The sequence below is a fragment of the Ovis aries genome, chromosome 5, assembly GCF_016772045.2.
Source record: "Ovis aries strain OAR_USU_Benz2616 breed Rambouillet chromosome 5, ARS-UI_Ramb_v3.0, whole genome shotgun sequence".
NCBI lineage: Eukaryota > Metazoa > Chordata > Mammalia > Artiodactyla > Bovidae > Ovis > Ovis aries.
The window spans coordinates 38,186,548-38,212,639 of NC_056058.1; the positions used below are offsets into that span (position 1 = coordinate 38,186,548).

At 42.6% G+C, this 26,092-nt stretch overlaps 1 protein-coding gene across 1 annotated transcript; it reads right to left on the minus strand.

Annotated features, from left to right (window-relative positions):
• Positions 1-292: 292 nt before the first annotated feature.
• LOC114114866 (interferon-gamma-inducible GTPase 10-like) lies at positions 293-24,553 on the minus strand. The gene is given in 4 exon segments (XM_027970049.3): positions 293-11,373; positions 11,376-11,922; positions 11,925-12,473; positions 24,446-24,553. Coding segments are annotated over 3 exon segments (1,257 nt in total). The 5' UTR covers positions 12,456-12,473; positions 24,446-24,553; the 3' UTR covers positions 293-11,194.
• Positions 24,554-26,092: the final 1,539 nt, after the last annotated feature.

The following is a 26,092-nucleotide window of genomic DNA, read 5'->3' on the forward strand; positions in this document are numbered from 1 at the left end:
TGAATCTTGGGATATTTCCTTTGTTGACTGAAAAAACTGAACACCCTAAAAGTTGAGAATTATTTTTTAAATGGTGACCTTATTGAGGACAATTGCCAGGAGACAAGTCTCTCAGATAGCTCTGAGGGAGTAATTTTTCCAAAGAGGTAAGGGAGGATTTATTGAAGTTTTTGCTGAAAAAAAAGAAAAGAATGCATAGTCAAATATTAGATTACTGCTAATCACAATCAGACATTTCATGTTAGTGAGTGTAGTGCTTTTCCATTGTCTGCTGAAAAAAAAAAAAGCACAATGTGGGAACTGCAAGTTAAGTTTTATTTGGGGCAAAATGAGAAGTATAGCCCAGGAGACAATATTTCAAATAACTCTGAGAAACTCTCCAAAGAAGTATTGGGAGAGGTTAAGTATTAAGGGAATATATACAGGCAACACAAATTTTGGCAGAGACTTGCTGCTAGCCATGAGGAGCAGATATTACCATAATGATTTTGATGCTTTTCTAGATATGAGGAAGTACAGTGATTGTACTCATAAAATCTCCTCTTGGAAATTTCCTGGTCAAGAAATTAAGATCCCAGAAGACACATAGCATGGCCAAAAAAAAAAAAAAAAGGAAAGAAAAATATCTTCTCCTGAACATATCCAACTGTTTAAAGACCTGTTCTGACAGTTTTTCCCAGATCACAGAGTGCCAGCAGCTCAGTGGCTACTGACTTACTCCTTCTACAGATGGCAAGGGCCAATTTTTAGTTGCCACTCTATACTGGAAGGAGAAGATGCAAGAGTCTGGCCTTATTGAAGTCTTTCTTTTGATATACATCTTAATTATCTAGGATCAATATCCTATTTTTCTCCACCCTGAATTCCTCTCAAGATGCAGCTGCAGTGGCTTAAGGCCCCAACATCCTTCATTTACTGAAATGGCAGGTAACATTCTTTATCCACACTGTCATGTGAGAAAAAAAGGACATTGATCCAGAGCAGGTCTCCTGGGTTCTGTGGATCCAGTAGACTGAGGAACCCTCTGAGATGTGTGAAATGTTGAGTGTGTGCTTTTTTGGGTGGGTGGCAGGGGTGGGTGGGGGATGTTGCTTAAAGACTTAATAAAATTCTTTAAAGAGCCTCTTTGGCAAAGAAAAGAAAAGAAAAGTGACAACTGACTCAGAAGGGCACTCTCCTGAATCCTTTCAAAGGAAAAATTTCTGGGATCCCACTGACAAAGGAGAGAAGAAAAAAGAGGACAGAAGTGGGCGAAGCAGGTGGGTAAGGACAGAGAGACAAAGACTGAGCAGAGAGATAGGAGTTACATGGAAGGCGGTTTCGGAGACCCCTCAAGAAGGGCAGAGGTTAAAAACCTGCTTTTAATATCAAGTCCCTTGCACCCTGCCTGTGTTTTCAGTCCGAACCCAAGTGGAGACCTCAGTGAATAAAAATCAGCCCCAGAGCCAAACATTCTGGAGTGTGAAGTCAAGTGGGTCTTAGGAAGCATGACTGCAAATAAAGCTAGTAGAGGTGATGGAATTCCAGCTAAGCTATTTCAAATACTAAAAGATGATGCTGTTAAAGTGCTGCACTCAATATACCAGCAAATTTGGAAAACTCAGCAGCAGCCATAGGACTGGAAAAGGTCAATATTGATTCCAATCCCAAAAAAGGGCAGTGACAAAGAATGTTCAAACTATTGTACAACTACATTCATTTCACATGCTAGCAAGGTTATGCTCAAAATCCTTCAATCTAGGCTTTAGCAGTACGTGAACTGAGAACTTCCTGGTCCCAAGTTTGGATTTGGAAAAGACAGAGGAACTAGAGATCAAATTGGCAACATCTGTTGGATCATAGAGAAAGCGAGGGAATTCTAGGAAAACATCAACTTCTGCTTCCTTGACTATGCTAAAGCCTTTGTGTGGATCACAACAAAATGTGGAAAGTTCTTAAAGAGACGAGAATATCAGACCACCTTACCAGTCTCCTGAGAAACCTGTATGCAGGTCAAGAAGCAGCAGTTAGAACGAGACATGGAACAACTGACTGGTTCAAAACTGGGAAATGAGTACGGCAAGGGTGAATATTGTCACTCTGCTTATTTAACTTATATGCAGATTCCATCATGTGAAATGCCAGGCTGGGTGAATCCCAAGCTGAAATCAAGGTTGCTGAGAGAAATATGAACAATCTTAGCTATGCAGATGATACCACTTTAATGGCAGAAAATGAAGAGTAATTAAAGAGCCTCTTGGTGAGGGTGAAAGAAGAGAGTGAAAAAGCTGGCTTAAAATTCAACATTCAAACAGCTAAGATCATGACATCTGGTTCCATCTCTTTATGCAAATAGAAGGGGAAAAAGTGGAAGCAGTGACAGATTTTTTTTCTCTTGGGCACCAAAATCACTGTGGACAGTGACGACAGCCATGCAATTCAAAGACACTTACTCCTTGGAATAAAGCTATGACAAAGGTAGACTGCATATTAAAAAGCAGAGACATTACTTTGCAGACAAAGGGCCATATAGTCAAAGCTATGGTTTTCCCAGAAGTCATGTATGGATGTGACAGTTGGACCATAAAGAAGGCTGAGGACAGAAGAACTGATGCTTTTCAAATTGTGGTGCTGGAGAAGACTCTTGAGAGTCCTTTGGACTTCAAGGAGATCAAACCAGTCAATCCTAAAGGAAATCAGTCCTGAATATTCATTGGAAAGACTGATGCTGAAGCTGAAGCTCCAATACTTTGGCCACCAGAGGCGAAGAGCCCACTCATTGGAAAAGACCCTGATACTGGGAAAGATTGAAAGTAAAAGGAGAAGAGGGTGACAGAGGATGAGAAGGTTAGATAGCATCACTAACCCAATGTACAGGAATTTGAGCAAACTGAGAGATATGGACAGGGAAGTCTGGCATGCTGCAGTCTATGAGGTTGCAGAGTCGGACATGACTGAGCGACTGAACAGCAACACGACCAGTTAGCATGCCAAGCAAGTAAGCAAGAAATGAACAAGTACACATTTTGAGTCATTATACATTTTGGCTCTGATATAGCAGCCTGACACCTCAACTGTCGTAGAACTTCTTTTTCTGACATGCTCTTAGTTCTGGAGTAGTTGCATTTATCCTGTAGATGAGAAGAAAATGTCTATAATATTGGAAATGGAATGGGAATGGAGAAGTGGTGGGCAGGTATTCAACCATACAGGGAAACACGGAGAAGCATGGATTCTCCCCAGTTCATCTTGACCTCTTCACTCCTTCTCTCATTTTTTTCCTCTGACCACAGGTCTGATAACTCTTGGTTTGAGAAGGAGAGTAGCACAGTGGCAGGAACAACCTAGACAGAAGGGTTGATGGTGGCGCTGGAGAGGGAAGACAGTGAGCCTGGTGTCCCTAGGTGTTTGCTGGCCATGTGTTACAATCCCTGATCCTCCCCTCTTCTTCTCTGGGCCTTCCTCTCAGTCTCCAGCCCAGGCTGCAGAGAGAGTTCCACAGTCCTGGTGTGTCACCTGGAAGATATATCTCTGTTCCTCCTCAGGGGTGGCTTCCACTCATGTTCACTTCTGTAAGTGAGCCTAAGGTCTGGAGGTTTCTCTTAGGCCACATTTCAGTGTGTTCTGCATCTCAGGTCAGCGCTTTTTTATCCAGTAGCCACCCAAGTATTCATTTCTTGAGGGAATTTTAGACAAGGAATGCCACTTGCCATTTCAGTAAACAAAGAGTGTGGCAGTTACCAAGTCATCAACCTCCACAACCACTCTGGATAATGCATCCTTATGGGAACTAAAGATAGAGATAAACAGAATATTGGCCTAGCTGGCTAAAGGTGCACATCAAAGGGATAATTCAGTAGGCCCAGACTCTTGCATCTTCCTATACTTAAAAAAGTGCTAAATTCATTTCTTGCAATGTCTAGTTTTCCTTAAATACCAGTAATCTTTTGATATGCATACTACTAGTTTAAAATTTTTTTTTTCCCTAAAAACTCTTGTATATCCTGGCTCCTCCCTTATCTCTTCATAACAGTCCCTCAGAACTATCTGAGAGGCTGTATCCCAGGCTGAAATCCTCAGTAATGCTCCCAATAAAACACAATTCTCAGGTTTTTGGTTCTGCATTTCTTTTAGTTGACAGAAGTAGCTAAGAGTTCAGCTCCTGAAAATACATCTGTTGCACCTCGTATGTATGTGTGTGTGTGTGTGTGTGTGTGTGTGTGTGTGTGTGTGGTTGTGGTTACCTCTTGTGACAAGGAACTGGGTCCGAAGCTATGGAAATGGGGTTAGAGTGAGGCAGAGACTGAAGGGGCTGGAGCCCTATCCCCACTTCTATGAGCTGGAAAATGGGGGACTTGATTAGGAGAAACCTTTTTCAGAGATAGACACTATTTTCTGATTTTTGGCCCCTATTAAGCTGGGGCCATACACACCAGGTTAAAGGCATAGTGGGGAGCCAGAGTTGGCTACTTAAATATACTTGTGCATTTGCAAAGTGGTATAGGTCCAATATCATTCATTACATCTTCACCATAGATGGAAATATACCCAAAGTTCATCCACAGGGATTGGCTAGGTATGTGATGGTACATCTGTATATGTAGAATATTATACAGGATGAAAGAATGAGAAGATCATGATGTATCACTATGGAAAGATCTCAACCAAAGATTATTTAGTGAAAATGGGAATCTATTATACTACTTCTTCCAGAAGAAAATAAGAATCCATATCATTTCCTTATATATGCATAAGGAAACTGTAGAAAATATTTCTTTTTTTTTGGTAGAAAATATTTCTACAAGAAATTAAGCATACAAAGAACACTTCTGTAAAAAATTAACAAAAATTTTAAAAGAAAACATAAAAGCCTGATGTAAAGAATACATTTACAGGTCAGAATTTCACTATTGTAGCTGTTCAGTTCAGTTCAGTTCAGTTCACTCAGTTGTGTCCGACTCTTTGCGACCCCATGAATTGCAGCAGGCCTCCCTGTCCATCACCAACTCCCGGAGTTCACAGACTCGCATCCATCGAGTTAGTGATGCCATCCAGCCATCTCATCCCTGTCGTCCCCTTCTCCTCCTGCCCCCAATCCCTCCCAGCATCACAGTCTTTTCCAATGAGTCAACTCTTCGCATGAGGTGGCCAAAGTACTGGAGTTTCAGCTTTAGCATCATTCCTTCCAAAGAAATCCCAGGGCTGATCTCCTTCAGAATGGACTGGTTGGATCTCCTTGCAGTCCAAGGGACTCTCAAGAGTCTTCTCCTTCACCACAGTTCAAACGCATCAATTCTTCGGCGCTCAGCTTTCTTCACAGTCCAACTCTCACATCCATACTTGACCACTGGAAAAACCATAGCCTTGACTATATGGCCCTTTGTTTGCAATGTCTCTGAGTCCCCTTAGGCTGCATCATTGGGAAGTGGCTGCAGTGTGATGGCTTGATGGCTGCCACATCCTTTGTTTAGTGATATGGCAGGCAACATTTTTTTATTGATATTTTCTTGCCTCTTCCAGGTGCTGGTAGGCACAGAGATTCCTTGATTGGTGACAGCCTCACTCCCATCTCTGCATACCTTCTTCCTCACATGGCTTCCATTTCTTTGTGTCTCTTCTTTTCTTCCTAAAGACACCAGTCATTGGATTAGAGCAAATTCAGTACATTTGTAAAGACCATAGGTTTTGCAGATGGTAAAGAGCCCATCTGGTGGTAAAGAATACATTTTGGTGGCTCAGATGGTAAAGAATCTGCCTGCAATGAGGGAGACCTGGGTTTGATTCTTGGGTTGAGAACCTGGAGAAGGTAATGGCTACCCACTCCAGTATTCTGGCCTGGAGTTCATGGGGTCAGAAAGTCAGACACAACTGAGTAACCTTCACTTCACAGAGGCACAGTTGATTAAGTCATTGACCATTGATGAGGAGCCTGGTAGGCTACAGTCCATGGGGTCGCAAAGAGTTGGACATGAAGAAGTGACTAAGCACAGCACAACACAGCAAAGACTGTATCTCCAAATAAGATCATATTCATGGGTGCAGTTCAGTTCAGATTAACTTGCTCAGTTCGATTCTTTGCAACACCATGGACTGCAATATGCCAGGCTTCCCTGTCCATCACCAGCTCCTGGAGCTTACTCAAACTCCTGTCCATTGAGTCAGTGATGTCATCCAACCATCTCATCCTATGTCATCCTCTTCTCCTCCCACCTTCAATCTTTCACAGCATTAAGGTCTTTTCCAATGAGTCAGTTCTTTGCATCAGGTTGCCAAAGTATTGGAGTTTCAGCATCAGCATCAGTCCCTCCAATGAATATTCAGGATTGATTTCCTTTATAATTGACTGGTTATATCTCCTCGCAGTCCAAGGGAGTTTCAAGAGTCTTCTCCAACACCACAGTTAAAAAGCATTAAATTTCCAGAAAGACATCTACTTTTGCTTTATTGACTACACCAAAGCCTTTGACTGTGTAGATCACAAAAAACTATGGAAAATTCTTAAAGAGATGGGAATACCAGACCACCTGACCTGCCTCCTGAGAAACCTGTATGCTGGTCAAGAAGCAACAGTTAGAACTGGACATGGAACAACAGACTGGTTCCAAATTAGGAAAGGAGTACGTCAAGGCTGTATGTCGTCACCTTGCTTATTTAACTTATATGCAGAGTATATCATACAAAATGCTGGGCTGGATGAAGCACAAACTGGAATAAAGATTTCCGGGAAAAATATCAATAACCTCAGATATGCAGATGACACCTAATGGCAGAAAGTGAAGAAGTCTGCTGTTATACGCTGTGCTATTTGTCATCCTGGGGTCTCTGTTTCCAGAGCCAGGAGGCCCTTATGACATGGCAAGATGATTCTGCCAGGTCTGCCTCTTCTCTCTCCCTCCTGCTCCTCCTTCGACAAAGGAATCCTCTGAATTGCAGAGGAAGGCAATGGCACCCCACTCCAGTACTCTTGCCTGGAAAATCCCATGGACGGAGGAGCCTGGTAGGCTGCAGTCCATGGGGTCGCTAAGAGTCGGAAACGAATGAGCGACTTCACTTTCACTTTTCACTTTCATGCACTGGAGAAGGAAATGGCAACCCACTCCAGTGTTCTTGCCTGGAGAATCCCAGGGACGGTGGAGCCTGGTAGGCTGTCATCTATGGGGTCGCACAGACTCGGCCAGGACTGAAGCGACTTAGCAGCAGCAGCAGCAGCAGCAGCAGCAGCGGGGTCACCTGAAAGGCATCACCAACTCAATGGATATGAGTTTGAGCAAGCTCCAGGAATTGGTGATGGACAGGGAAGCCTGGTGTGCTGCAGTCCATGGGTTGACAAAGAGTTGGACACGACTGTGTGACTGAACTGAAGGTCACCTGGGGAGGCAGGTACAGAGCAATTTGGAGTTAGCACTTGTTGGTTTCCTTACTGAGCAAATTCACCATCAGAGTGCCAGAGCTCCCAGGTGGAGGAGCCTGATTCTTGTCCTCATGATTCAGCTTTTGACAGAGCTGAGAGACTCTTCAGAATCCTGTGAATCAAGTACCTACATCATATCAGACCAAATCGCTAGTCAGTCCTGAAGTATCAATGTTTCCTTTTTATTGTTCACATACTTTAAATTCATGTTGTTCTGTGGTTTGCCTGAAGTACATTTTCAAACAAGTTGTTTCCGTTGTTCAGTCTCTCAGCTGTGTCTGACTCTTTGCGACCCCATGGACTGCAGCATGCCAGGCTTCCCTGTCCTTCAACATCTCCTGGAGTTGACTCAAACTCAGATTCATTGAGTCAGTGATGCCATCCAACCATCTCATCCTCTGTCACCCTCTTTTCCTCCTGCTTTCAATCTTTCCCAGCATCAGGGTCTTTTCAATGAGTCAGCTCTTTGCAGCAGATGGCCAGATTATTGAAACTTCAGCTTCAACATCAGTTCTTCCAGTGAATATTCAGGGTTGATTTTCTCTAGGATTGACTGCGTTGATTTCCTTATTGTCCAAGGGACTCTCAAGCGTCTTCAAACAAGTAGAAGCATAGATACCTTAAACATAGTGAAAGTACTTTTAAAAAGCTCAGTTATGCATGGGCAAACACCTGTAATAGTTCCTTCACTTTCCCCTGGCAACAGAATGTGAACGTTGTGTCTTAGGCCAGTTTCCAAAGGAAACCGAGCCTAAGGCAAGTGCGCTGATGCTTAAACATAGCCCTTTAAGGAGGGGTCCACATATTTATCTTCTATCAACAGACAATCAGAAACACCCCTTGAGTATACCACCACTACAAGGATGGTCTCAAATTTGGGTTTATATGGGAATCCCATAGAGGGCCAGGGCTCCTAAACACCGGCTGCCTGTATCTTGATTCAGGAGGTCTACACTGGGCCTAGAATCTGCCTTTCTAACAAGGCCTCAGGGGATGCTGATAATGCTGGTTTGGGACCATGGACTGTAGCACACCAGGCTTCCTGTTCATGGATCACTGCCTTGTCATGGTGAAGGGGCTTGAATAACTCAATGAAGTGATGAGCCATGCCATGTATGGCCACCCAACATGCCATGGGTCATAGAGGAGAGTTCTGACAAAACGTAATCCACTCTAGGAGGGAATGGCAAAACACTTCAGTATACTAACCATGAGGATCCCATGAAGTGTATAAAAAGGCAAGGAAAATTTGTCATCTACTACTGAGTGATTTGGGCTTCCCTGATAGCTCAGTTGGTAAAGAATCCACCCGCAATGTGGGAGACCCTGGTTCGATTCCTGGGTTGGGAAGATCCCTTGGAGAAAGGATAGGCTACCACTCCAGTGTTCTTGGGCTTCCCTTGTGGCTCAGCTGGTTGAGAATTGATCTGCAATGTGGGAGAATTTTGTTCAATCCCTAGGTTGGAAAGATTCCCCTGGAGAAGGGAAAGGCTACGCACTCCAGTATTCTGGCCTGGAGAATTCCATGGGCAGTCCATGGGGTCGCAAGGAGTCGGACACGACTCAGACACTTTCACTTTCTTTCTTTCAGTCAGTGATTTGGGACAGAAGACAGCATGGGAACTGTTTTACCACTGACCAGATTTTAAGATGACTGAAAGAATTTCTCAGCCAGTAACACTGAGGTGCAGGGATTAGAAGAAGGCCTCTTTCCTTTCTCACTAATACCAGCCCTCTGGCTGTCATGAAAGGAGTTTTGTACTCACAGAATAAGACATATGGGGACCAAGGGAATATATGGTACACTGAAGTGATATGTCTGGCGAAGGGCTGAAGGCTACCAAATGAGACAGGTTCACCCAGTGCTTAAAATGTGGTCAGCTATCATATAATCTCCTGAAGGAGCTACAGAAGCCTCCTCTGACAGAGTCTGGAGGGATCTCAGATGCTGCCCTTATAAGAGCCTGATGCTTATACACATTGATAGGTGGACTCACAGGTCTCCGTTTGGAGACATCTCAAAGTTCTGTCCTCCCCCACCAGACTCTGAGACTTTCCCTCTTCTTCTCAGCCACCTCCCAATTCCCCACTTTGCTCTGCCTGTGAAATCATTCAGTCCCTTCTGAATGCCATGTTAGGTATAAGAAACTTCCCTTTCACCCTTGGACCATGTTGGTTAAAGCAAAGCACTGGAAATGCCTCTCTATTTTCCTCCTCCTGAGTTCCTTCTTCACAGATGGAAAGATTTATTAGCCCTACCTGTCTCATCTGGGAAGAGGGAACTTTGAAAATAGAAAGCACAGATGTAAATATTTGATGACTCTCATTTTGTAGCAAGGGTGTTTCCACAGGGACCCACACAAGATGCATTTGAGTTGTCCTTCGCAATCTTGTTGGAAGGCCACTGAAATGGAGTAAAAAGGTCCAGGGACCTTGGAAAGTCATGACTTCTGGGGAAGGAGAAGATTGTATGAGTCCCTGTGTTGGCCACATCTGATTGACAAGCTGAGGTAGAGGTAGAAGGAGGATTTCCTCAATATCCATGCTCTTTATAAGGACAGATGAGGCCTAGGGGCAAGTTGACATGCAGACTGTATTCTGAGAGTGTAAATACTGCGCAGGGATGTACATTAAGAATTGAGGAACAAAAGAATTTTTAAAATCAATGCATCCATAACAGAAAGTCCCAAGCTCCTTCCCTTTTAACATCTTGCATACCTATTAAATATGAGGCAGCACACACAGTGATCGCCTTCATCCCCCACTGACTGCATCCTCTCCTGAGCAGTGGGGGAGGATGGAGGAGCAAAGTGACAGTGGGCTACGCATGCCCTCTTCCACATCTCAGTGCCCTCCAGCCTCTGAGAGGACCTTCAGAACATGGGAATTTGAGGGATGACTTCCACCATGTACATACCTTAGTCAGTACAGATCCTGATCCACTATCCTATACCAGTGATGGAAGAAGGAAGAAAAGTCACATATGTGACTCTAATTACTATAACATCAGGAATGAGAAACCCTAAGACTGAGATAGGTGATGTTGCTGTGTGCTAGGTCGTATTTCAGAAGTTTGATATAAAATTTGGTGAGTGAAAAATACTCTCATTTTCTCTCTTCTGCCAGTTCACTTATTCTTTGCTTTCCTTCCTAATTCATTTTCACTCTTTCATATCTCTTGTCCCTCATATTATCTTGTTAACCCAGTGTTGGAAAAGTTCTGAAAATATAAACCCTGAGTTGGTTTCCTTCCCCTTTCTCCTCAGAAATATCTGAAAATATGACATTCTATACTCTTTCTCTAATCCTCTCTCAACTATTTCTCCTTGTAGTTTTCTAAACTCTTCACTTGACCATGGTCCCAAATGTGTGTATTTTCCCTCATTTTCATGCGGAAGACATTGAGATGATAATGTCCTAATGATGATAATGATAACAGGGGATCATAATTCATAAAAATCCAATGGATAAGAGTCATCCTCATTGTTGCCAACATTTTGTTATCTGAATAAATCATGCAAAAGAAAACTATTTCATAACACTGGAAGATTAATGAAAGGTACATGGTACATTTCTATCATGATTAGAGGAAAACAGCTCAGAGAGTGCAGTAAACAGGCTATGGTCAAATTCCCTTGTAGAGCAGTAAAGTATCAATGTGGACAATGACCTTACTCAAACAGAGAGAAAATATTTTCAAATTGGGAAGCATTGGCCTTGGTGGTATGTAGAAGATCCTGACCCACTCAGAGAACACAACATGTGAGGTTCACTTGTTATTCACATAGGCAACTCCACCCGTCTCTACTCCATCCTATCAGGCTTCATCTCCTCAATCTTAGCCAAGACTCTTTTAGCATCTTCTGCCACTGTATCGATGAATTTCAGATGTAGAAAGTAGACTTTGTAAAACTGGAAAATAGAAGACTGGGGGAGTCCAGTAACTGAGCAAATGAACTCAGCACACTTCTTGACATTGGTATTATACTGTCATCCTTCACAAGTGAGTTGAAATCTGCAGACTTCATGAGGCTGTAGATCTCTTGTTCAGATATGCCCAGGTTCTGGGCAATCTGACTGACCGACTCCTCATCCAAACCAAAATCGCTCTGATAACGTTTCAACTGACTCTTCTGTTCAGACAAATTAAAGCCACAGAAGAAAGGCGTCAAGGGGATGAAGGCCAAAATGGCTGCCCTGACGGCTTTCAGCCAGACCTTCTCCTTGATCATAGCTCTCTTCATCTCAATGAAAGACTCAGACAAATTTGGGCACAAGAGGAGAGGGATGTAGCGCTTTTCAGCAGGGAGATCCTTCAGCAGTGTCTCCTGCAGTTTCGGGAAATCAAACTTCTTTGGCTTAAAGTTGGACACCAGGAAGACAGTCGGCTCAGATACAATTTTGCTGAGTTTGATCAGGCAGTTGTCTCGGATCTGCTGAAGGACTGTCTCCTTTTTGAAAGGTCTGGGTTTGCTTTTCCTTTCATTATATAAATCACTATCCACCTTGGTTCTAACAAAGTAGAATTTTTTTTTCCCTTCTCCTGAATCTTCTGGGCCAGGAAAGCATCGTTTGCGCTAAACCGTGAGGAAGAAATAATGATGAAAAAGTCATAGTTATCATCTCCCACTACTTCTTGATAAGGGTCTGGATTGGATTCGGGGGTCCCAGTTCCAGGCAGGTCCCAGAAGGTCATGTTGGGATGCTTCGGATGTGGATAGGGAGTTTTCTTTGTGGTGGTTGGCACAGCTCCAACAGAAGCAGATCCAGCCTGTTCATGACCAATTCCTTGCAAGACATTGATGAAACTGGACTTGCCAGAACCAGATTGCCCAATCACAGCCACATTCAGGGTAGCATTCTCAGCGCTCTGAAGTGCTCTCTGAATTTCATCAGCCGCCTCTATTGGCTGCCCCTTCTCAAAGTCTGTTTGAATACGTTTAAGGCTTTCCTGAGGGAGGATCCCCCCAACTTCACTGACTAATGTTTTGTAGAAAGACGGTAACTCTGAGGTCAGTTGCTCAAAATCATTTTTCTTAATGATGTTTACGAGGAGTGGATCCATGCCAGTTAACTGAATAATCTGTGGAAAGGAAGAGAGAATGAGGAGATAAGGTGAATGAAGCAACAGAACAGACACAGAGTCAGCTGAGAAAACACGCTGGTCTTAACAGACCAGTCCCATCTCTCAGGCAGACTCCTGTGTCTACAGTTAACTTATTTTCTCTGATGGCTTATTTTATTGAAGTATAGTTGATTTATAACATTGTGTTAGTTTCTGGCGTACAGCAAAGTGATCCAGTTACACATATATGGAATTATAGGTGGCTCAGTTGTGAAGAATCTGCCTGCCAATTCAGGAGACACAGGCGGCATGGGTTCTATCCCTGAGTCAGGAAGAACTCCTAGAGGAGTAAATGGCAACCCACTCCAGAATTCTTGCCAGGAAAATCCCATGGGCAGAGGAGCCTGGGGGGCTACAGTCCATGGGGTTGCAAAGAGTTGAACACAACTTAGCGACTGAACAACAACAGAAATTAACAGTTTGTGTCAGCTAGTCGCAAACTTCCTATTTATGCCTCTCCCCTCTTCCCCCTTTGGTAAGCCTAATTTTGTTTTCTCTGTCTGTGAGTTTGTTACTGTTTTGTAAATAAGTTCATTTGTATCATATTTTAGATTCCATGTATAAGTGATGTCATATGATATTCACCTTTCTCTTTCTGACTTAGTTCACTTCTTCTGGTAATATCTAGGTCCATCTATGTTGCTGCAAATTGCATTTGTTCATTCTTCTTTTATGGCTGAGTAGTATCTCTTCATGGCTTTTGTTTCCACCATTGCAGAAGACACTGCCTGTTTTCTATGCTGATAATTTATATGTCCAAAGAGTCAGGCCATTGTGGAAGACAGAATAATGGTTCCTAAGTTGTCCACATTGTGAAGTCCATAACTTGGGAGTGTGCTATTTTACATAGCAAAAGCACTTTTTAGTTGACCTTAGTTTTTAATTCCACTGCTAGACAAAGCCTAATGCTTAACCTGTCCGTGTTTGATTATTGCAGGTAAAATATATCATCTAAAAATGTGAGGACAAGAATGAAGGCTTAGTGTATTCATCAGTTTTTGAAGGTAATTAAGTTAATGATGCTCAGATGAAAAGGATTTCTTGGCTTTATTATTATCCAAGTGGGCTAAATATAATCACAGGAATCACAGGCAAGATGGAGGCAGGGCCAAATGCTGAAAAGAAGATAGGATAATAGAGCAGAGGTTGGAGTGAAGACCTAGGAAGATGGAGGAAAGGCAGTGAGCCAAGGAATGTCAGGCAACTTCTAGAGGCTGAAGTAGACAGGAAAATGGATTATCCCCTGGAGCCTCCAGATAGAACAGGCCCTGCTGACACTTTGATTGTAGCTCCTTAAGATTCATTTTGACTGCTCACCTCCAAATCTATAATAGAATTAATTTGTTACACAGCAAGGGGAAATTAATACAGACAGTCTGTATTGTTATGACCTGTGAATACAGAGACCAGCACCTTTCCATTCTACAGGAAGAATCACTTAGGCCAAGACGTTAGTGAGCACAGAAGGCTTCCAGAAGGACCTCATTTCCAATAAGCTGCAGCAAATCAGGACAGGACCTAGCTTGTGGGAGAGGCAAGAAGCAGACACACGTCCACCAGGTGGTGACCACCAGGACATATGTTCCAAACATGTGTTATAAAAGCTGTTTCCCATATGTCTTGGAGAAGAACCCAAAACACAGTCATTGTGGTATAGCTGCCCAGTGGGAGCTTAATATCTGTTTACCTCACTTCATGGGCCAATCTGGGTAGAATATAAAATGTGTAACAAGAAGTTGTAGAGGAAGTAAATAAGAGCTCTAATTTTCCCTGCCCAGTTCAACACAGTTTTGAAACATGGGTATCTGCTGAAACTGAGGTAATTTAAAGAAGTTATTAATATTACATCGATGGAATCTCCTATCATGTACTATGAGCAAGGATGGGGATGGTTATATCAAGGAAGTGTGATTGAAGAAATATTTATACACCTAAGGTTTATAATTCTCAGGAATTACCAGTGCGCTCTGTCCATTAGGGGTGTGCTGAATGCTCTCCACCTCCACCCTACATATTGAGCAAGGACAATCTTAGAAAAATAAGGAAAATCCTGATTCTCAAATATAAACCAAATACATGTTAAGGATTTTATTAACTAATGACTTATGAAGGAAGTGAGCAGATGTTACTGCTAGTTAAATGAATACTCAGGAAGAGATACAATTATAGTCCAAGAGTATTGAAATGAATGTCAAAGTGAGACAAGAATGCTGTTTTCTAAAGAGAGGGTGGGAAGTCTATGGAACTGCAACAGACAGATTTTATATATGTCTGCTGGTCTCATACCTTCACAGGTGAAATTAATGCTCAAAGTGATTGTATGAGTAAAAGGACCCTTGCACGTTGCCTGGGTCATGCAGGCGGAGCCATCATGAATGGATTACTGCCCTCATAAAAGAGACCTCAGAGATCTAGCTTAACCCTTCTGTCACATGACTTTACAGGAAAAGGCACCCACCTAGGAAGTGTGCTCTCATCAGACACCTAATCTATAGTTGCCTTGATCTTGGTTTCCAATTCTCCAAAAATAAGAGAAATACATATATATTTTCACTAGGGAACCCAGTCTGTTATTTTGTCATAGCCTGCATGGATTAAGAAAATGGCAAAGAAAAGAATTACTTTTCATTCCTCTTAATTATCAAAACTCAGAGAGATTTAAATAGCTCTATGATAATAAGGCTAGAATCAGAAAACGCCAGGGTGCATCAAACACTACATAATTTACCACTGGTGAAAGCAGCAAACATTCTCTTATTCCAAATTTTCTTACAACGTTTTCAATTTAAAAAAGGAAGAAGGAGAAAAGGCATCTTTAAACATCAAGGTTATCTGTTTTCCAAAGAGGCTGGCATGAACTTCTGGATGGAATTGCAGCTCTCTACCAGCCACGCCTGCCCTCAGTCCTTCAAGCACAAAGCCAGAACTGGCCACTGCAGATATACAGCATGCTTCCTCACCAGCTCTAGAGAGAAAACAGGTTTCCTATGACAGAGAGCAGATCCAAATGTTTCCATGAAAACAGCAGATGCTGCACAGGAACACTTCCCAGAACTTTTGTTTTTTACCAGGAAATGCGATCAGAGTGTGCTTCTGTGCTCACTGTAAAGAACAAGGGTTAGCAAGTCTCTGTGGTCCCTGGGTAATAAGGCCCAAATGGGAGGCATCCAGAAGCCTCTAACCTAAGTGTCTCTCTCAGGAAGAATTTGAGGAAACTCTGGGAGATACTGCAGGACAGAGAGTCTGTCATGCTACAGTCCATGGGGTTGCAAAGGATCAGACACGACTCAGTGTGTAAACAACAACAGGAAGATGTGGTTGATATTTTAGAACTCACATTTTGAAAAAAAAAAAAAAAGGGAGGAACCTCCATACCATGTATGGTGCATTTTCAGTATATTTTATACATCTTGAAAATAAACAAAGCATATTTTATTCTGTACTTCGGTGCCAGCATAGAGATAAACCAACTGACCCTCAGAACACAACACTGATCCTTATGTTTGACTCAAGCATGTGTGGAATTGTGTTTAATAGGAGATATATATGGCACGTCAGTGAGTAAAGAAAGTCCTGTGTAGTAATGGAGCTGGAAAAATTGGTCATCCTGGTTATCCATATGGAGAATGTTACTGATTCTCTGCTTCTATCACTACTGATAATCAACTCTAGAAGGAGAGTAAAGACTGACATTTCAAACAGAAAACTCTAAAAGAAAATATAACTGATCTTAGAGTAAAAAATTTCTTAAACAAGATACCCAGATGATAGCTATATAAAAAAGATTGCCAAATGAGGTGCCTTAGACTACATTAAAATGAAAAGCTTCTTTTCATGAAAAGAAATGCTAAAGGGGGGTAAAAATTTCTTTAGACACATGGAGAAGATATTTGCACAAATGTGTTAGGCTGAAAATCAATGCAAAGATGATATTTTTTAAAACGGTAGAAACACTAAAAAGCAAGACAATCTAGTATGGACGTGGCAGAGAGAAATAAACAGATCTTTCTCAAAAAAAGAAAAGAAAAAAAACCCACATGTGAACAGTAAGCACACAGGACCTTCCACAGCCTCCTTAGTAATGAGGCAGATGCAGACCTGTGCACAATGAGATGACAGTGCATATCGATTCAACTGGGAAATTTTAGAAGTTTGACAACACTGAGTATCAGGGTCTCTGAAACTTTAAAAAGCCAGTATGGATAAATTTTACAAAATTGTACATTCATGTACTTTGTGACCCAGCATCTCCACTCCTAAAATGGTACCGAGGAGTCAGTGTGCAAAAAAGTACAGGTGACATGTAAAAAGTGTTCCTAATAGCAGTCTGCATGTTGACAGAGAATGGATAAATAAATTGAGTTCTACAGCACTGAGAAGAATGATCTATTGTTATGCTACTGCTGCTGCTGCTAAGTCGCTTCAGTCGTGTCTGACTCTGTGCGACCCCATAGACGGCAGCCCCCCAGGCTCCTCTGTCCCTGGGATTCTCTAGGCAAGAATACTGGATTGGGTTGGCATTTGCTGCTCCAATGCATGAAAGTGAAAAGTGAAAGGGAAGTCGCTCAGCTGTGCCCGACTCTTAGCGACCCCATGGACTGCAGCCTACCAGGCTCCTCCATCCATGGGATTTTCCAGACAAGAGTACTGGAGTGGGTTGCCATTGCCTTCTCTGCCATTGTTATACATAGGTTAATAAACACTATGTTTTAGTAACAGGATGTTGAGTTTAAAATATATAAACAGAAGTTAGTAAAAAAATAGGAAAAAAAAAGTAGAATACCTTTTATATCAAAGAGTGTTCTTCCTATATTTTCTTTGAAGAGTTTGATAGTATCTGGCAGGGTTTCTAAAGAAACATTTCTCCAAGAAAGGCATACAGATGGGTAAAAGGAACATGAAAATATGCGCAGCTTCACTAAACAAGAGAAATATAGATCAAAACTACAATGAGGTTGATACCTCACACCAGTCAGAATGGTCCACATCAAAAAACCCACAAACAATAAATGCTGGAGAGCGTATGGAGAAAAGAGAACCCTCCTATACTGTTGGTGTGAGTGTAAGTTGTTACAGCCTCTAAGATGAATGGTATGGAGGTTCCTTAAAAAACTAAAAACAGAGCTACCATATGATCCTGGGAAAGGAGTACGTCATGGCTGTATATTATCACCCTGCTTATTTCACTTATATGCAGAGTACATCATGCAAAATAACAGGCTAGATGAAGCACACACTAGAATCAAGAATGCCGGGAGAAATAACAATAACCTCACATATGCAGATGACCGCACCCTTATGGCAGAAATTGAAGAAGAACTAAAGTGCCTCTGGATGAAAGTGAAAGAGGAGAGTGGAAAAACTGGCGTAAAACTAAACATTCAAAAAACTAAGATCATGGCATCCAGTCCCGTCACTTCATGGCAAACAGATGGGGAAACAGTGGAAACAGTGAGAGACTTCATTTTCTTGGGCTCCAGAATCACTGCGGATGGTGACTGCAGCCATGAAAATAAAAGACACTTGCTCGTTGGAAGAAAAGCTATGACCAACATATTAAAAAGCAGAGACATTACTTTGCTGACAAAGGTCTGTCCAGTCAAAACTATGATTTTTCCTGTAGTCATGTATGGATGTGAGAGTTGGACCATAAAGAAAGCTGAGCACTGAAGAGCTGATGCTTTTGAACTGTGGTGTTGGAGAAGACTCTTGAGAGTCCCTTGGGCTGCAAGGAGATCCAACCAGTCCATCCTCAAGGAAATCAGTCCTGACTATTCACTGGAAGGACTGACATTGAAACTGAAACTCCAACACTTGGGCCCCCTGATGCGAAGAGTTGACTCATTTGAAAAGACTCTGATGCTGTGAAAGATTGAAGGCAGGAGAAGAAGAGGATGACAGAGGATGCCATGGTTGGATGGCGTCACCGACTCAACGGACATGAGTTTGAGTAAGCTCCGGGAGACAGTGATAGACAGGGAAGCCTGTCGTGCTGTAGTCCACGGGGTCGCAGAGAGTCGGACATTACCGAGCGACTGAACTGAACTGATGTTCTAGCAGCCCCACTCCTGGGCAAATATCTGGAGAAAACCAGAATTCAAAAAGATACATGCACCCCAGTGTTCGTTGCAGCACTATTTACAATAGCCAGGACTTGGAAGCAACCTAAATGTCCCTCAACAGAGGAGTAGAAGATGTTGTATATATAGTCTATGGACCATTACTCTGCCATAAAAGAGAAAAATAATGCTTTTGCAGCAACACGAATGCAAATAGAGATGACCGTACTAAGCAAAGTCAGAAAACAAGAGACAAATACCATAGCTTTCACTTACATGTGGAACCTAAGTGAAGTGAAGTGAAGTCTCTCAGTTGTGTCCGACTCTGCGACCCCATGGACTGTAGCCTACCAGGCTCCTCTGTCCTTGGGATTTTCCAGGCAATAGTTCTGGAGTGGATTGCCATTTCCTTCTCCAGGGACCTAAAGTATGGTGCAAATGAACCTGTCTATGAAACAGAAACAGATTCACAAACATAGGGAACAGACTTGTGGTTGCCAGGGGGAGGGTGCAGGGGAAGGAAGTACTGGGAATTTGGGATGAGCAGATGTAAACTATTATACAGAGGATGGATAAGCAACAAGGTCCTATTATATGGCACAGGGAACTATATTCAATATCCTATGATAAATCATAATAGGAAAGAATATATAAAAAAGAATGTCCATATGTATGTAACTGTCATTTTTCTGTACAGCAGAGATTGGAGAAACATTGTAAATCAAGTATATGTCAATCAAAGCTAAATTAAAATTACTTCACTAAATAACTAATAAGGATCTATTGTAGAGCACAGGGAATGCTACTCAATACCCTGCAACGGTCTATACGGGAAAAGAAATCTAATAAAGAGTGGATATGTGTAAAAGTATTAACAGATTAACTTTGCTCTACACCTGAAACTAACACAGCATTGTAAATCAATAAACAATTTCAAAAGGTAGAATACCCTTAAGTATATGTTCACGAAAACATAACAAAATATTGTTTAGGCAGGCATGTTAAGTGATAACATAACAAATGAAGCAAAGCTGTCAAACCCAAACTTTATGAAGTTGTTACCCAAGGGCTGGTGACAGGGCATGGAGTAGACAGGAACATATAAGTAGGTGTAGCTACGGAAGGTGTTCTGTTTCTGGGAATGGTTGTACAGCGTGTAGGTGATAAAGGATTTTATAAAAGAAAAGATCTCAGTTCTTTGCACATTGGTGCTGCATAGATTCTTTCATCTGTAGTCACGAATCTCTCCCTCCTTCGCTGGTTTGGGAATGTTCTGTCTAACATATAGAGACAATCAATGTTATGATGGAAAAAGGAAAACTGAGACATTCTTAAAGGAGGTGGTGGGGACAAGAGAGACTGGCATTCTAGGAAGAAAACACTGCAAGACAAAGATGAAAACTCACAAAGAACTTGACAACTAGCTATAGATTCAGATGAATACACACAGACACCGTATTAAAGACCTCAGTATTAAAAATACTGTTCAGGTTTCCTCAGGGCTGGTCCGGTCCTTATTTTGAGGGTCACTCCAAGTCTCATGCCCCATTTGATAGACTCTGGTGTGGAGCGGCCATTTCTCAGTGGGCTGGCGCATGATGCCCCTGAATGCACACCTCACAATCAGACTGGTAGTCCTAGGTCGACTAAGATCACATAAATCTTCCTAAGGACAAGAGATGACACAACTTGTCAGGGTCACTACTGGGCACCCACAGAGTCGAGCTGGTCCTTGGACACAAGCACTGCTTCTGCTTTTCAGGAGGAACTCTTAGCAGGCCCTATCAGAGGTCTGTGAGCCTCTGCAAAGATGCCTTCTTCCCACACAGAGTAGGAATCCAAAGTAGAATCTAGGCAGAGTCCACAAGAGACACACCAAGGTTGCTTGCTGACTGCATTTCAGAGTCACATTTTGAAAAGCTTTTCTGTTTCGACTCCACTTTCAAGGCTAATCTGGCCACTAAATGCCTGACATGGTTTGGGACTGGGTTCAAAGGAATTCACAGGGTCCGGGAAGGAGACCAGATTCACCTTCTTTTGCTTGTACCACCTCCTTTCATGCTTCGGCACCTTTTGACAAACACTTAACCCATAAGATGCTTAAATGTCATCCCTTCACAACCAGAACTGGGCAGGCTGGAGTGTGGACCATGAGGCTGAGTGCCAGGCTTCTATTTTAGACCAGACCAGGCTCTCAGATTCAGGTAAGAAAAGCAGGGAACAGGAGAAAAGGGAAGAACGTTGTGTCAGTCTGAGAGGGTGGGCTGGAAAAGAATTTCCAGACACAGAGTATTGCAGAGGGAAGTGAGTTTACTAAGCACAACGAGCACTGCGTATGTGTACCACAAATTCTTTATTCGTTCATCTGTTGGACATTTAGGTTGCCTCCACGTCCTAGGTATTGTAAATAGTGTTGCAATGAATATTGGTACATGTGTCTTTTTCAGTTATGATTTTCTCAGAGTATAGGCCCCGTAGTGGGATTTTTGGGTCATATGGTAGTTTATGGGGCCTCTCAAGTGGTGCTAATGGTAAAGAAACTGCCTGCCAATGCAGAGACATAAGTGATGCAGGTTCAGTCCCTGGGTCGGGAAGATCCCCTGGAGGAGGGCATGGCAGTCCACTCCAGGATCCTCCCATGAACTGAGGAGCCTGGAAGGCTACAGTCATTGGGTTGCAAAAAGTCAAATATAACCGAAGCAACTCAACACGCATGCATGGTAATTTTATTCCTACTGTTTTAAGGAATCTCCATGCTGTTCTCCATAGTGCTTGTATCCATTTACATTCTCATCAACAGTGCAAGAGCGTTCCCTCTTCTCCATACCCCCTCCAGCTATTTTTACCGCTGAGTAATCAGCCATAAAGAGGATCTCATTTTAAAAAGGGAACTCATTTTATGGTTAATGAATCAGCCATAAAAAGGAGCTCATTAGAAGTCAGTTCTAATGTGTGAATGAACCTAGAGCCTGTATAACAATACACAGTGAAGTAAGTGAGAGAAAAACAAACATTGTATATTAATGTGTATATATGGAATCTGGCAAGAGAGTACTGATGAACCTGTTGGCAGGGCAGTAGTGGAGATGCAGGCACAACAGACTTGTGGACATGATGGGGGAAGGAGAGGGTGGGACAAATCAAGACAGTAGCACTGAAACATATACTTTACCATATGTGAGAAAGATGACCAGTGGGAATTAGATGTATGATACAGGGAGTTCAAACCTGGTGCTCTGTGACAGTCTAGAGGGGTGAGATTGGGTGGCTTAAGGGACTGGGTATATACGTTATACCTATGGTTGATCCACATTGATGTATGGCAGAAATCAATATAATATTGTAAGGCAATTACCCTCCAATTAAAAAGAAATAATTTTAAAAAGAAAGTTACTCTGGACACCTGCTTCCAAATGGCATAGAAGTATCTTTTATTTAGAATTAAATCTTCTGATTCAGACCACAAATTCAGCAACCACGGGACTACCATTTCTTGTCTGGGATTTTCAGCTGTGCATTTCAGCTATGGTCCGGCAGCAGGGGAGGGCCAGGAATCACCAGCAAAGGGATGATTTTGAATGTCTGGGGAAGGCTGAGGATGGGGAATAGGAGTGGAGGATTTCAGTTGTTTTCTTATTAAAAGAATAAAAAAGGAACAAGAGAGGTAATGTGGGTGTTGTGAGCACAGTGGGCTAACCTCCTGACAGACGAGGGAGACAATGGGACACACATCAATATGGTCTCTGAAATTCAGAGGCAAAGTACACTGCCCCTGGTTTGCAGAGGCAAGGAATGGCTCAGAAAATATCCTGTCTCCTGGTCCCAATCAGGTAGACAAAATTCCAAACAGTCTAACAAATAATCTCCAGACAGTTATAGAGGTGAAATCTCACCTGCCCTGGTTCAGTCCCTCCTCCAACTGAGGCAATTGCTTCAGGGAGAGGAAAAGAGGCAGCTTCTTTCCTGGAAAGAGGAAAAGCTGCCTCTTTTCCTTTCTTTCTTTCTCCCACTAACCCCATTATAAGAATAGGAGCTGACTGAGAGGATGACACCAGCAGCAGGGATCTTAGCCTGGAAGCAGGGCATTTAAATGTTTTAAAGACATGTGACTTTTAAGGGATACAAAGGAAGGAACTTTGAGCAATGAGAAGACATTCTGTTTCAAAGTGAAAGAAAAATAAGATGAATGACCAGCGTAGGGGAGCAAAATTAAACCACCTCAAAATGTTTCTCTGGTATGAGGATTATTTTAGGTTGTTTATTTTTCAGAAACAGAGCACTCAGGAAGCTTTCTTTTTTCCCTCCCCCTTAACTGCTTACAAGCAGTTAGATAGGGGGCTTCCTCCAAGAAAGGAGCTATCGCCAGAGGTAAGTAAAACCAATAGGAGCTGGGCATAGTAGGCTGGGAAATTGACCAAGGCCTATTTGCTCCCATTCTGCTCTGTGTCCCACTTCTCTATATGGCAAGACAACTACTTGTTTACCAAACTTTTGCTCTTCCCATTGCTATGTGCATTGTCTTCCTCACCTTTGACGTACTAGACCCCTAAACCCACCAACTTTGCTCAGAATGAATACATTCTGATTGCCTGATTGCCTCTGAGTCTCATATTCTTCTAGAGCCACCCCCTTACCTACGTATAGTAATTGTATTTGCATTCTTCCCCCCCTCCTCAATTGATCTATCTCATGTCAATTTAATTCTTAGACCAGCTACAAGAACATAGAAGGGTAGGAAAAACTTTTTTGCCCCCAAATCATTTTTTTTAAACTAAAGCAGTTTAAAAACTGTGGCTGACCAAACTTGTTTTGTTTGCACCTCCCCACCACAAGCTGAGATCTGAGATTGGGTGTGTCTAGGTTGTAATGGAACAAAATATGCTGCCCTATTTGTGTCTCCTTGGCATTAGGGTTATCTAGAATAACTAATGTTAAGAAACCAAAGACTCAAGAAGAGCTTTTACCTTCCCCTTAACTGCCTTAAAGAATTTAGATAAAGGGCCTATTCTAGGGCTGCCGTCTATGGGGTCACACAGAGTCGGATTCGACTGAAGTGACTTAGCAGCAGCAGCAGCTAGGAAGAAGAGCTATCACCAGAGATACCTACAGAGTATGTGCTAGGTAGAGTAGACTTGGGAAAACTTAGCAAAGCCTATTTGATCAAAGTATTCTCTGTTTCCCATTGCTTTCTGCCTGGCATGGCCAACATTTACCAAACATTTGTTTTTCCATCTTTCTAAAATTGATTTTCCCCTTTGAAGTCCTAGGCGCCTACCTTTCTCCTGAAATCCAAATGGCATATAAGCATCAATTGCCTGAATGTCTGTGTGCTATATATTATGGAGTCCCCGAATATAGAAAATTAAATTTGTTTTTTCCTCATATTAATCTGTCTCATGTCATTTTAGTTGTGAGACGAGCCCAACACACTCACAAGTGTAGAAAAAAATTGTTGCCTCCCCTAAAACAGGCTCAGTCCTGATGCTGCTCCACATACATTCACCATTTAGGTTTTCTCACCCTGTCCCATGTTGTCCAGCACCACCACTGTGCTGAAGGTGCTGAAGTCTTCCCTAACCTCACTCACATATATCCCACTGTTTACACAACATCTCCCACTTGTGTGTCTAGGATGATCTTTAAGAACTGAACAAGGCCAAACCTAACTCAAGTCCCCATCCTTTTCCGTCTATAGTCTTCTCCCTTCCAGGTAATGTCAGTGCCACCCTTTGTTTGCACATGGGGTCATCCACATAATATCTTTCTCTCTTATCTACACATCTACAATCCTGTGACCTCCCCAAGTCTATCTGGAATCCAGTTACTCTGCTTGTTTCTATCATCATTGCCCTAACCTTGGGCAGTTCTCACCTTGTCACTCACTCTCTTGACCACCTGAGAAGGATGACCAGGTCTTCTGCACCAACTCTCAGCTCTCCACCAGCCAGCTCTGCCCTTCAGGCCTCCAAGGAAAAGGCCAGCATCCCATCACTTCAAGTACAAAGAATTTGCCCACTTACCCGTCAAAAGAGGATCTGAAAGTTTCCACTAAACGAGCAGAAAATGCAGTCTGGTGAATTGCTCCCTGCAACCCCCAGCACAGGAACACTCCAGAGAACTGTTCTTGTCTAGGCAAATGCAGACAGAGTAGAGAGCAAGGACAGGTAAACCTCTAGCCTGCCTGGGAAATGACGCCCAGGATGTGAGGCAGTAGAGAATATAATAGCCTGTGGCTTGAGACCTTCCTTGTGGGGGTGGGGGGTGGTGGTGGTGAGGGCAGTGTGTGGGGGTGAGGGGGGGGGGGGGGAATGATAGTTGATAACCCACGTTTCTAGGAAATGAAAATGAAACCATGGCAATCATGTTCACATCTTTCTCTATAGCAGAAATATTTCCCAGAAAAGAAAAATACAAGAGTGTAACTTTAGAAAGCTCGGTGAGTAAGGAGAGGGCACAGAGGTACTAGGGGCGAGGAAAGGCAGGTTTCCAAGGACCCCTGGGAGGTCACCTAATGAAGACACCCAGGGGAGCACAAGGGACAGGGAAGGAGGAAGGCTGTGAGCAACTTTTCAAAGCTTCCAGTGAGTGAGGGAGAAACATTTCTCTAACCTTTCTCTGTCTTTATGGTTTTTTTTCTTAATTTTAAATTTTATATTCATAATCACAGAAAACTAGCCAATCTGATCGCATGGACCACAGCCATGTCTAACTCAATGAAACTAAGCCATGCCATGTGGGGCCACCCAAGACAGACAGGTCATGGTGGAGAGGTCTGACAGAATGTGGTCCACTGCAGAAGGGGATGGCAAATCACTTCAGTATTCTTGCCTTGAGAACCCCATGAATAGTATGAAAAGGCAAAATGACAGGAATCTGAAAGAGGAAATCCCCAGGCCAGTAAGTGCCCAATATGCTACTGGAGATCAGTGGAGAAATAACTCCAGAAAGAATGAAGGGATAGAACCAAAGCAAAAACAGTACCCAGTTGTGGATGTGACTGGTGATAGAAGCAAGGTCTGATGCTGTAAAGAGCAATATTGCATAGGAACCTGGAATGTTAGGTCCACGAATCAAGGCAAAGTGGAAGCGGTCAAACAGAAGATGGCAAGAATGAACGTCGACATTCTAGGCATCAGCGAACTAAAATGGACTGGATGGGTAAATTTAACTCAGGTAACCAATATGTCTACTACTGTGGGCAGGAATCCCTTAGAACAAATGGAGTAGCCATCATGGTCAACAAAAGAGTCTGAAATGCAGTTCTTGGATGCAATCTCAAAAACGACAGAATGATATCTGTTCTTTTCCAAGGCAAACCATTCAATATCATGGTAATCCAAGCCTATGCCCCAAGCAGTAACGCTGAAGAAGCTGAAGTTGAATGGTTCTATGAAGACCTACAAGACCTTTTAGAACTAACACCCAAAAAAAGATGTCCTTTTCATTATAGGGGACTATAATGCAAATGAGGAAGTCAAGAAACACCTGGAGTAACAGGCAAATTTGGCCTTGGAATAA